The sequence below is a fragment of the Spermophilus citellus genome (genome assembly GCF_964194105.1).
Source record: "Spermophilus citellus genome assembly, chromosome: X".
In the NCBI taxonomy this organism is placed as follows: Eukaryota; Metazoa; Chordata; class Mammalia; order Rodentia; family Sciuridae; genus Spermophilus; species Spermophilus citellus.
The window spans coordinates 115,980,274-115,992,715 of NC_138190.1; the positions used below are offsets into that span (position 1 = coordinate 115,980,274).

Genomic DNA, 12,442 nt, shown 5'->3' on the forward strand with positions numbered 1-12,442 from the left:
TGCTGTCTGCCAAATATTTTGTCTTTGTTAATTATGTTTTTCTTTCTTCTGTTCTTGCTTTTTCATTTTAAAAAAAGCATATTTTCAATAACTTTTATATAGTCTCTGTCATTAACTTGTATGTAGTCTCTGTCATATTTCCTCTTTTTCCTTTGTATGCATAATGTCATGCTGCTTATCTGTAAAGTCATGTCCACTTTATTCTGAAAGATGCTTCTGGATTCTTTTCATTAATTCATTCTAGTCACTTTTTCTTGTTTTGTAAATATTTTAGTTATTCTATATGCATTTAAATGTTGAGTTCTTATGAATCCACACTCTTCATGGTCTCTTTTGGCTTTCATTATATTTACTGTGTCATAAACAGTTGTAACTTTAACATCAACAAAAAGATGATCTGCCTGGACACTTTCATGTGGAAGTAGAGGAATTCTTAAGAATCAATTTCCTTCTGTATTTTAAGCTACATTTTATTAATTGACAATAATTAACTATTTTAAAGTCATTTACCAAACATTTTTCAGATCTTAACTGTCAAGAATCAGGAGTTATGAGTTACATAGTCTGAATTGACATGAAGACTGTCCTTGAAAAATAAAACATTTGCATTGAGAGAGATTCCCCTCATCCGGGAATCTACTTCTTTTTTTCTAACTGTATGTTGGCTTTTCTTTTCAGTGTAGGCCCCAAGAGGGCACTCTCCAAATCAGCTTGAGGCTTAACTGTGGCATACCCTGCATTTGTAGATTCATTAGCATTCTTTGGAGCAACTTGCTCACAGGAAGGCATCTCAGTACTGCCATCTCTGTCTGAAAAGCCAATGTTGTAACAAGGAATACCAAATGCTGATCCTTTTCTCCCACTAGATTTTGAAGTATAGTCAAAAGGAAATACATTCAAGGAGAGTGTTTCCCTTTTCTGTGTAAAAGGGGCAAACACGCTTTTATCATAACCAGGCATATTTTCCTCTGAAGTTTCAGATACTATCTGAGTAGGTGCACTTTCTCTTGAGGAAACACTAGAAAGGCTCCAAGAGAATCTCATCTTACTTTCACGATTTTGTGTGGAAGCCTTTTCTGTGGCAATTGTTTCATGTTTTGTTTTTGGCTGGACAACCTTTTTTTCAAGAAGGCTTGTGGCACCTTGAAATCCATCCCTCTTTTGAGAATCAAATGAAGATGTTAAAGGAAAACCTGAAAGTGACTTCAGGTAGGCAGTGCCTCCTTGCGTGGGAGGCTTGCCATCATTAGAGGGAGTTTTCTCAAAAGAGGTCTCTGGCACTTCAAAGAGGTCTTGACTACCAAATGGAATTGGAAACTTTGGACTTTGTTCCAGTTCCATTTTACTTATAGGTTTCATCTGTTCCTTATGTGGTTTCCTTACTGGTCTTATAGGAACATGCACCTGAGTTAACTGTGTAGGCTCCCTCACTGAAAAAACTGGTTTAGTCTTTTGAGTACAAGGAATGAAATCGTCATCATCACTATCAGAAAAAGAAATATGAAACTTTGGCTGGCTCGACTTTACTCTTGCAGAAAGTCTTTTATTTTCTTCTCTTAACTTTTTTGTTTCTGCATTGAGCTCAGCAATAAACCTAAGATTTTGTTGTTGCATGTTATTAAATTCTTGCTGTAGTGTGTTCCTATATGCTTCATTTATTAAACAGCGGTCACATGTTTTTGCATTTAACTGGTCTCTCAAGTCGTGAATTGTACTATTGAGGATGTCATGCTGTTCAGTCAACTCTCTAATTCGGGCCGTCGAGCCTGACCGCCTTCCGTCTGCTATTTGCGACTTCCTCATACTCGTTAATTTTGTCTGTAAACGGTGCAGTTCTTTATCATGGAGCTCTTTTAGCGTTAGCCATGTCTTTTTAAATTCATCGGATGACAAGTCACATACACTAAGCCGCACTTTATCTTTTCCTGAAGACTTCCTATCATCTCCCCTCTGTCCTCCACCCTTGTTGCCTGCCTGCATCATGTTTCCCGGATTTGAAACAACTGAATAGTCCCAGTGGCTTCACAGAGAAGCTTAGAAAATGGCGGAGGAGCAGCTGAGTATAGAGTACAACGCCTCAAAAATCACCCCTTCCACCCCATAGACCTTCTTAGGAGCTGCTTTAGGGCACAGGTGTGCGGGTGGGTATTCAGGGGTGTACCGAACATACCAGTTCTTTTCTAGGAAGGAGGCACAAAGGCTTCTTGTTGGGAAAAGCCGTTGTGCAGAAGAGGGGAGCCTAAGTCGTCGAAATGGCGAACGGCAGGCTGCCAGTTGACCAGAGACCGGAAACCCATTGAATTCTGGGGGGGAGACCTAGCTCCTAGGGGCAGAAAGATACCAAAATGCATTGGGGGGGGGGGCGGAAGTCACTTCTGGTTTAATTTCTAAACCAAACCAAATTTAACTCTTAACATTTTTTATTACTGATGATTGATATTTTGTAATTGTTGAAAACTATCAGTATCGTAAAACAACTGGAAGTGGCCAAGTCAAAAGTCCACAAACTCCCTAATATCCCCTTCACCCCTCCATAAAGGCAACATTGTTTCATCTTCCATCCCTATCTTCTGAGGTCTATAACTGGGTTGGAAATTGAGTCGTTTTCTTGTTTTTTGAGAAACTTAACAAATTTTTGATGTTGAGAGGAGGGTCTTCTGACACCATTAGGTATATCAGAGTAGAATAAAATGGAATTGAAAGTTAAATAATGATAAAGTTTTAACATTTTTAATTTCTTTTTTAAAAAGGATCTTAGTGGTAGGGCTGGGGGGTTGTGGCTCAGCTGTAGAGTGCTCTCCTAGCATGTGCAAGGCCCCGGGTTCCATCCTAAATAAATAAATAAAACAAAGGTATTGTGTCCAACTACAACTAAAAAATAAACATTTTTTTTAAAAAAGGATCTTAGTGGTGTGTTGGGAAAGTAAAGAAATGGATAAAAAGAAGTATATATGATTTAAGGGATTTTTCTATCTGATATAGTTATTTCAAAGCTAGATAAGTAAGTAGAGAGAACACCAGAGTTTATAATTCAAAGGCAAATAGATGGAAGAAAGAAAATAAAGCTTAAAGCTCTTAGACTTTTGGATTCACAGAGCCCTTTGTGTAACAGGTAAAGGCTCCTCTCCTCAGAAAAATGCACACAAACTCACCATCTTGCATAAAATTTTGAGTTCATTAAAAACCCCAGGTCTACCCGGGCAAGATGGCATACACCTGTTATCCTAGCGGCTGGGGAGGCTGAGACAAGAGGATTGGGAGTTCAAAGCCAGCCTCAGGAACTGTGAGGCTGCTAAACAACTCAGAGACACCTTGTCTGTAAATAAAATACAAAATAGGGCTGGTGGTGGAGTCCCCCTGAGTTTAATCCCTGGTATCACCCCCACCCCCACCCCCTAAAAAAATAAAGGCAAAACAAAAACTCCAGGTCTAAAATACAAACATAACTTCCCTTCCTTTGGCTTTAGGAATAATGTGGAGATTGGTATAAACCATCCAAAAGAACATTTACAAAGTAAATTAAAGGAAGTTTGGGAATAGATGGGTATAGTAGCACATGCTTGTAATTTAGCAACTTGGGAGGCTGAGGCAAGGAAGATGGCAAGTTGGAAACCAACCTGAGCAAGTTAGCTAGAACCTGTCTCACAATAAGTAAAAAGGGCTAGGGATATAATGCAGTGGTGTAGTGCCCTTGGGTTCAATCCCAATCCCACCAAAAAAAAAAAAAAAAAAAAAAAACTAGTGTGGAAACTGAAATACTTAGATTAAATGGTATATTTGCAGTTAATTCAAAAGGAAACTGATGAGCACTGGGAAGGGAGAGTGTATAGATAAAATTGTGAGTCAATAGGTTGTTGAAGCTGGATTATTGGTACTTGGGGATCTCACTATCCTATTTGCTCATTATTTCAACATCTAATACTTTATTTGATCCATTTTCAGATACTCTCTTAACTTACTGGAATAAAGTATCTCCTCAGGAACTGATAAATATCCTTATACTTCTAGAGTAAGTTACATTAATTTATTTTAATAAACTTTCCCTTTATTTGGGGGATTTAAATGTTACAATTTTTTTGGTTTTCAACAGCTTATTTGCTAAAAATGTAGAAAATGTTAAATAATTTTATTAATACAGAGGCTGGCATTCTTTACCCATAGATAGAAGAGAAAATATGAAAATGGAATACTTGCAGTATTACAGAAAATTAGCTAATAATAGACTGTCTTCGCAGCCCTGCCTTTCTGTGATCTGGAAAACTAGAAGTGGTATCAGCTGTCCTCCATCATTTACTTGGAGCAGATGCTGATTTAATGAGCAGCTTAAATGATTGGAGTTTATAATCTGTACTCTATGTAGAGCTGGGTAATTCTCACTTCATAAAGACACTTGGATAAACCTAGTCTGAAGATGGGAAGTTGTCTTATATTGTATGCTGAGCTATTTTTTACATCATTATTAAATGCTAAAAGAAAAATCAGACATAGAATGAAATGCAAAAAAAATTTTACTTAAGTAGAACGCATGATTTTATGTGCATGTGCAAAACACAAAGTGAATAATCAATGTATAATCACTTGGTTAAAATCTCAAAATTTTGCAGAGAATTTCTGCAGACTAAACAACAGTTAAGATTTTTGAAAAACACTGTAATTATACTGAAATATTTATTAATGAAAATATCTGATGTTGGGGGTTTGCTTCAAGAAAAGCAGAAGGAGTGTGAGTTCAAAGCCGACCTTAGCAATTTAGCAAGACCCTGTCTCTCTATAAAATATAAAAAAGGGATGGGGATGTGGCTCAGTGGTTAATTGCCCTTGGGTTCCATCCCTGGTACCAAAAAAAGAAAGGCAGAAAGTAAGGAGGGTGAAGGAAGATCTTGTTCAACCCGGGCAGAGGTTGAACATGAATGGCCATAATAATTGTTGAAACTGGAGGTATTTTAATGCCATTATACAAAATATAGACCATGCCCCACTTATAGGGCTTAAGAATTATTTTTATGTTAATTACTTTGTTAGATACCTTTGCTATATTTGTTACAGAACACAAAGGATGTTTTGCATTATCAGAGTTTTATTTAACTTGTTATTAGAATTGTATATAAAAACGAGGTAATTTGGTGCTAATGTAACTGTACTGAGCAAATTTGGAAAGGTCTAATATGAGTGTACCAAACAAATTTTGGGAATATGTAATATGACAATATAAGTAGTTGTATGGTATTTCTGTAAAAATATATTATAATATTATTTCAGTAGATAATTCTTTGTTATCTCATAACTTCTGAATATTGTATGTTAAATTTGTAGCAGAAGGTACTATATTACTAACATCCTATTGTTTTCTTTTCTAGAGTATGTTTGTTTCACTTTAGATATATGGGGAAAAGAAACATAGCAAGGTAATTTCCATACCACTGCAAATCCATTTTTCCTTCTCTCCCAATAGAGGACAATCTCATTCATGCCATGTGAAACACAGATTATTAATTTTAGGTCAACATTTAAGACATTCATGATTTATTTAGCATTTCCCAACTTGATATTTAAACTAATGTGAACTGATTTTTAAGTTTTTAAAAGGTAAGGACTAGAGCAATATGGAAAGTTTATACCTTACAAGTTCTCTATACTTAAAACAGTTGCTTGTCTTTCTTTAAGGACTTCAAAAGGGGCTAGATACAGGTGAAGGTAGAAAATCATAAAATCAAGACCATTTTAAGATATTTTTGCCTACAATTTATCAATACTCACCTCAATTACTAAGGTAAATAGAAATATCCCCAGTAGTGATTGGGACATATATATAATTTATTTATTCTTTTTGCCTCTTAAATTCTAGTGAAATAAATACTTAAGGAAATGTTTGCAATGCCTCAAGACAAAGGAAAATGAAGGGTACTTAAGCTTATGTCAGTAATACAAATTTTAGGAGTAGGGATTATTCATTAAAAGAACTCAAATACATGTTTTTTTAAGTTGAATTTCATAGCACTTCCAAAAATCAAAGACTTTTAGATGGGGTTTATTGCTGCATCTCGAGAACATTAATGATGAGGATTCTACTTTCCACCAGTATTTTTCCATGACTTAGAGCTGGTATGACCATTATTAAAATGAGCCTTAGCCTCTAGGATTCTGCCAGTTTCCCACTATTTTTATCAGACAAAGTTTTCTTCTTTAGTTCATGTATGACCCAGTTGTAAATTTTAAGTGGAACTGTAACATTATAGGAAAACAAAAATTGAGAAATCTTAGCCACAGCTTTTCTTAGGTCCTGTGAAAGAAATGAAACTTTTTGGAGTGTTGTTCACTCCATCCCAATATTTTTGATGAGAAAGGGAGAAATGGGAGGCTCTTTCTAAATTCCTTACTTGCATTCTTATACTATAGACTGTTTTAAAGATTCATTAAAACTTCATACGATTTCCTGTGATACCTCCTTGAATCCAAGTAATAGTTGATACAATATTGAGCATAGTAGTATGTTTATATAGAAATTATATTTTGGCAATTAAATATGTTATTAAAGCACTCTAGTTCCTAATTGTAAATTTTATTTTAGGGTACATGATGCCTGGCTATCAAAACACTTTGGAATAGACCGAAAATCACAAACTATGCCAGCACTTCGCAACAGATCAGGAGTAATCCAGGCCCGACTTCAGCATCTTAGTAGCCTTGAAAGTTCTTTTACACTTAATCACAGTAAGTGATAATATATGTGGGGTACCCATGTGAAGGAGCTGTGTAATGTTATTCAACCCTAAGTCCTGGTTTAAATCACCAATATGATTGGAAAGTTTTTTTTTCCTTGTATGGATATGTTTCCGTACCTCTTCTATATACTTATATATAATCATTTCATCATATATGACTAATCAGAAAGTATGCATGGAATTCTCAACAGTTATTTTTTTGTGGTGCTCGTGATCAAACCCAGGGCCTTCTACATCCCAGGCAAACGCTCTACCACTAAGCCATATCTCTAGCCCAGAATTTTCAACAATTTAAATGAGTAATTTAAAATTTTTTTCTTGGTATTAAAGAAATAAAATTTTTCCCTTGGAATTGCTGTTTTAGTCATATTTTGGTATTGGATATACTTTTATTCTGCTGTTAAGCTTTAATGCAAATATTGACATCTCAATAAATGATATGTATACTATTTGTTTTGTTACTTGTTCATTTAATGATTACAGAACTACATATGCTGAGTTCACTGCAGAAATCGACTCTAAATTCCATTTTGGCAAAGTTATATTTCAGACAAGTTGAAGTATTGACAAGGTAAATAGGACAAGGAGAGAAATCTTGCCCAACTCGGAAGCTGGAGGGTTATATAAATTGAAGCTATCCTCTGAAAAGTAAATATTAATAAAAACTCAGAATAAGAAAACTTTTGTTTTTGTATAGTCGTCTGGAGGTTTCAGAAAAGGAAGCTAGTGAAGCTGGCTTAGTGATATGGTCTAATAAAATAAAATAAAAAAGGATGTTTTTGGCAGATAGACCTTAAGATGATAGATTAAGGACCTTTAAAATTACACTCCAAAAAGTTTCATTTCTTTCACAGGACCTAAGAAAAGCTGTGGCTAAGATTTCTCAATTTTTGTTTTCCTTTTAAATAGATGAAAAAATATTTCTTCATCTTCTTGAGAAAGTATAAAGAACCTATTCCTTCTAATTTAGAAATAAGTCTCATATCATTGGTAATCAAAAACACCTTACCATAGAGCACCACTGTATATATGTAGCTAAATTTTTGTGGGTTTCTCATTTTTGCACAAATAATTAGTGGCACAGCCTAAAATGCCTCCTACATTATTTTCTAGTTACATTACCATAGCTCATCACTGAAATCATGCTGCCAAAGAATTGAACACCTAATTGTGTGCTACAGAACTGTTGATAAAGAGGTTATGTGAACATTTAATGAAATTATTAAACCAGACGATATTTGATTAAGGAATAAATGTAGCGAAATCCATCAGGTCTGCTGGTTTTGCAAACCTCCTTTGTTCTTTCTCGTCTCTCTGAGTCTTTGAGAAGTCATTTAATATCATTATGTGATTCTCTGTGTTGGACTAAGTTTTATTTACTTTTTAAATCACAGGTTCTGCAACAACTGAAGCAGACATTTTCCACCAGGCACTTCTTGAAGGCAATACTGCTACTGAAGTTTCTCTAACAGTATTAGATACCATATCATTTTTCACCCAGTGCTTCAAGGTAAAGATGAAGGATAAAAATTCATTTGGTATCTTATAGAGAATACATTTTATAATAACTAATTAGAGACCAGATAAGCGTAGTGAAAAGGGCTGGTCTGAGCAGTGAGGTAATGTGGAAGGCAAACCTAGTTTGGCTACCTTAGGAGGTCACTGGGGACTTTCTTGTCATCCATAAAACAAAGGAATTGAACTAATTGGCTCTTAAGTTCCCTTCTGCCTCTTAAATTCTATTATTTTATTTTCATGGTTAGAAATAGTTTTCTTTCATACTTTGGAATATCCAATGATTTTAGTGGAAATTATGGGTAGATCAGTTTGCCCAAAGATCCATTGTGATAAGATAGATGCCCTGTCAGGATAGTTGACGTCCAGGCAAGCTGACTGGCTTCTCTAGTCAGAAGGTTTAGTTTTTTCTCAGATTTTTGCCTTTCAGGCAAATTATTATTGCTATGATTTTAATAAGAGGGAAAAAGCAGTTATCTTTACAGAGTTGGTGAACGGGGTAAAATGGGATAATGGATGCGAGAGCACTTTGAAAGTAAAAATTACATGAGTATAATGTAAGGTCTCCTTAGTAGGAAAATCTAAAGGAGGGGTGGTGGGCATCTTGTTTGCATTCTCTTGAATTATACAGATAATTTTCTTTCGTCCTTCTCTAAGTATTTCAGTTAATTCCTTCAGCCATTTCATGTATCAGCAAGTATCACATGTTTTCTCTCATGTAGAATCTAGAAAATGAAATTTAAAAGATGATATGAAAGTAGAAGAAAGCCTATTAGGGAAGGGGAAAGGGACCAGAGGGCCTCTGGGACAAGGGACAGTAGATAAGATCAAATCATGGTACATGCATGTATGGAAATGCCACAGTGAAATCCATTAATTTATATAGTCAATGTTGTAATTACTATAATGTTAAAAACTAAAACAAGGTTCACAAACTAATAGATATTTCTGTACAATTTGTTGTTTCTTTTATGTCTCTTTATAAGAGGCACTTAAGTAATTTACATGGTCTGTTTAATTGTGATACCTGTTATTATCTCTACCCATAGAGGGTTTAATTTATCACAAGTGTCTAAACATGTCTTATACTAGACATAGTTTAGAAAGTAAATTAGATAATAGCCTTAAAATGGAACTGGTATTTTTCCTTAATTCTTTTTTTTATTAGTTTCTCTTTCCTTAATTCTTACATTATTAAATCTCCCTCAGAGAAGTACAAAGGTGGTTGTCTTGTGGTTATTTTAAATTTACTGATTTCTTAATTGTTATAGGTTCATAATAATACTCTTCCCAAACCAGGTGTGTATTTTGCTATGTTGTATTAGAAAAATATTTTTTCATCTATTTTAAATGCTGGACTTAAGTATTCTAATTATAGCATATGTAGTATTTTGAGATTTCCAAGTTGAAAAGATGGCACAAATAGTTTTTAATGACATCTGAAACTTCAAATAGTATTTTCATAAGCAGGTATTGGTGCAATCAGTTCTCTCATTCTTGATGGGGCATAAACTTAAGTTTTTCTGCAAATTGTATTTTTTTCTCATGTTTTGTAGAGCCAGCTTTTAAACAATGATGGCCACAATCCATTAATGAAAAAAGTATTTGATATTCATTTAGCTTTTCTTAAAAATGGACAATCTGAAGTGTCACTGAAACATGTATTTGCCTCACTGAGAGCTTTCATCAGTAAGGTAAGGACAAAAGCTTTAGAACTGCTAGTAGCTGTTTTTTATGGAAAAGTAAAGAGGAGAAAGAAGATTATTATGATGACATAAGGAAACATCAGCTAATGAAACCATTAAGTACTGCCTTTGTAATTAAAGTACTAAACAACAAATCAGAACCTGCTTTTGATTTCATCCTGTTACACATTTCCTATTCAAGAGTGCCATTTTCTTGCTGGTTGTCCTGGTACACATTGGTGATCCCATCAACTGGGAAGGCTGGGCAGGAGGATCACAAGTAGGAGGCTAGCCTCAGCAACTTAGCAAGGGCCTGTTTCGAAATAAAAATAAAAAGGGATGGGATTGTAGCTTTTTGTTAAAGTGTCTCTGGGTTCTACTGCTAGTACCTAAAAGAAACAAAAAGAGTGTTGTTTTCTTTTTCTCTAAACTTAACCCTATTTTCCCCTTTATGTGAGATTTAGAGATTGGACCCATGTACTCATGCATGCATGATGCCACTAAACTATACCCTTAGTCCAAGTATCATTTTCAAATTTCCAGATTTGCCAGTTTTTCTTTTGTTTTACTTCTTTTAAAAACTCTTACCATCTGGAAGTAAATGAGCCATTAATATACTCATATATAAGCACTTTGAAAGCAGGAACCAACTTTTTCAGTGGTTGTATCTTGTATAGTATTTTGGAAATGATAGGTATCCTTCCTTTCAGTGCTACTTTTTTTATCCAAAATTAGAAATTAATTGAATTTGAAGCTTATTTTTAAGTGCCATTTGTAATATAATTTATGAATAAAGAAATTTATGGAAAACTGAGTTCAACACAAGTATATTATAAGAAACTAAGGGAAAGAAATTCATAAGTAATTCATTTTATTGTTGGTAGGTATTTCTTGGATAGAGTATCTGAGAGCTTATTGTCCAATAGAGGGAAGCACACACATAAAAATACACTTGAATACCTGCACATAAACCAAAAAGTAAAAATTGTATAGAAAACTAGGGTTAAACATGAGAAAAAGAAAAATGCTCTAATTTTGCAATCGTTTCTTTGCAGCAGTAGAGCTAAGATTTAGTATGGATTTAACAGAAAATGAAACTAAAGATGTAAATGAGGAATAGATCATTGTGTATTCATCTCAAGAGTTGGACTTCATCTTTTGGCATCAGGTAGCCATGGAAAGGTTTTAAGCTTGAAAGTAACACAATTATATTTGTATGAAGAGAAAATTGATTAGGGCTGGGTAAAATCTGTATAAAGTGATGGGGGAAGAGGGATTGGTAGCCATACCAAAGGCACTAAAAAGACTCATTCCTGTGGGCTAGATAAGAGATGGGGCCCTGAAATAAGGCAGTGGCAGTGGATCTGGAGAGTCAAATGCAGATAGAAGACATGTTAAAAAAGATAACTTTTTAGGATTTGGTCATCAATTCAGAGATAACATGATATTGTCTTGGCTGATGGGGAAACAGGGGGAAAACTGCATTTTAGGGTAAAAGTTAATGAGTTCTGTTTTATAGACATGTTGAATTTAAGCTGTCTGTAATATATTTAGATACACAGTTCTTTGCTCCAGGGAGATCTGGATTGAAGGAGTAGGCTTAGTGTCATCTCCCACTCATCCATACTACATTTATCAAGCACCTTCTGTGTCAAGTGCTGTACTAGGTTATGGAGATACAAAAGAAGCATATTCTCTGCCTTTAGGATACTTTCAGTGTTTTAGGAAGGAGAGAAAAATAAATAAAATAATTAGCAATTATAATAAGTTCTCAGAAGGAAATGGTGTGCAGGCATAGATGGTTGTCAAATTACAATGAGATTACATTCCAATAAATTCATTGAAAATATAGGAACTCAAAAATGCCTTTAACACACCTTACTTATCGAATACCATAGCTTAGCAACACAGTATACTGTAGTCACATTTATTTTTCCTCAACACCATGTGGCTGACTTGGAGCTGTGGCTTGGCTTACTGTCACTGCCCAGTATCATGAGAGAGTTTCATATCTCATATTACTAGCGCAGGCAAAGATCAAAATTCAAAGTACAATTCCAGCTGAACATGTAGTACTTTTGCACTACCACAAAAAGTTGAACCATTATCATTTGGGGACCGCTCATAATGGTAAACTTTAGATAAGTTATTGCTTGAAAAATGAGATTTGAAATGTGAAAAGGGCCCAGCCTTATGAAAGCTTCAAGAAAGAAGATTTTAGGTAAACAAACATGCATATGCAAAGGCCTTGAGTCAGGAAAGAGTTTGGAATATTCTGGAATCTAAAAGAGCAGTGTAGCTGGAACTTAGTAAAATGGGGAGCATCAGTGTATAAGTGGTAGTTGAACTCAACTTTTTGGAGTGATTTAAATTGCTCTGGAGAGTATGTACAGGAAGAATCAAAAAAAGAATGTTTAAGACCAGAACACTGGAAAGAAAGAAAACAGATGGGGTTGCAAGAGGAATCATTGAAGATGATGAGACGGAGGCATCATGGAGGTAGGAAAAAGGACAAAGAAA

At 34.8% G+C, this 12,442-nt stretch overlaps 1 protein-coding gene across 2 annotated transcripts in view; it reads left to right on the plus strand.

Moving 5' to 3' along the window:
- Positions 1-12,442, plus strand: part of DOCK11 (dedicator of cytokinesis 11) — a 192,857-nt gene that overhangs the window by 138,809 nt on the left and 41,606 nt on the right. For both annotated transcript variants that reach the window (XM_081276990.1, XM_081276991.1), the window contains 5 exons: positions 3,943-4,009; positions 5,358-5,405; positions 6,569-6,711; positions 8,117-8,232; positions 9,794-9,931. In XM_081276990.1, coding sequence (XP_081133116.1) covers positions 3,943-4,009; positions 5,358-5,405; positions 6,569-6,711; positions 8,117-8,232; positions 9,794-9,931 — 512 coding nt within the window. The remainder of the gene's footprint in view (positions 1-3,942; positions 4,010-5,357; positions 5,406-6,568; positions 6,712-8,116; positions 8,233-9,793; positions 9,932-12,442) is intronic.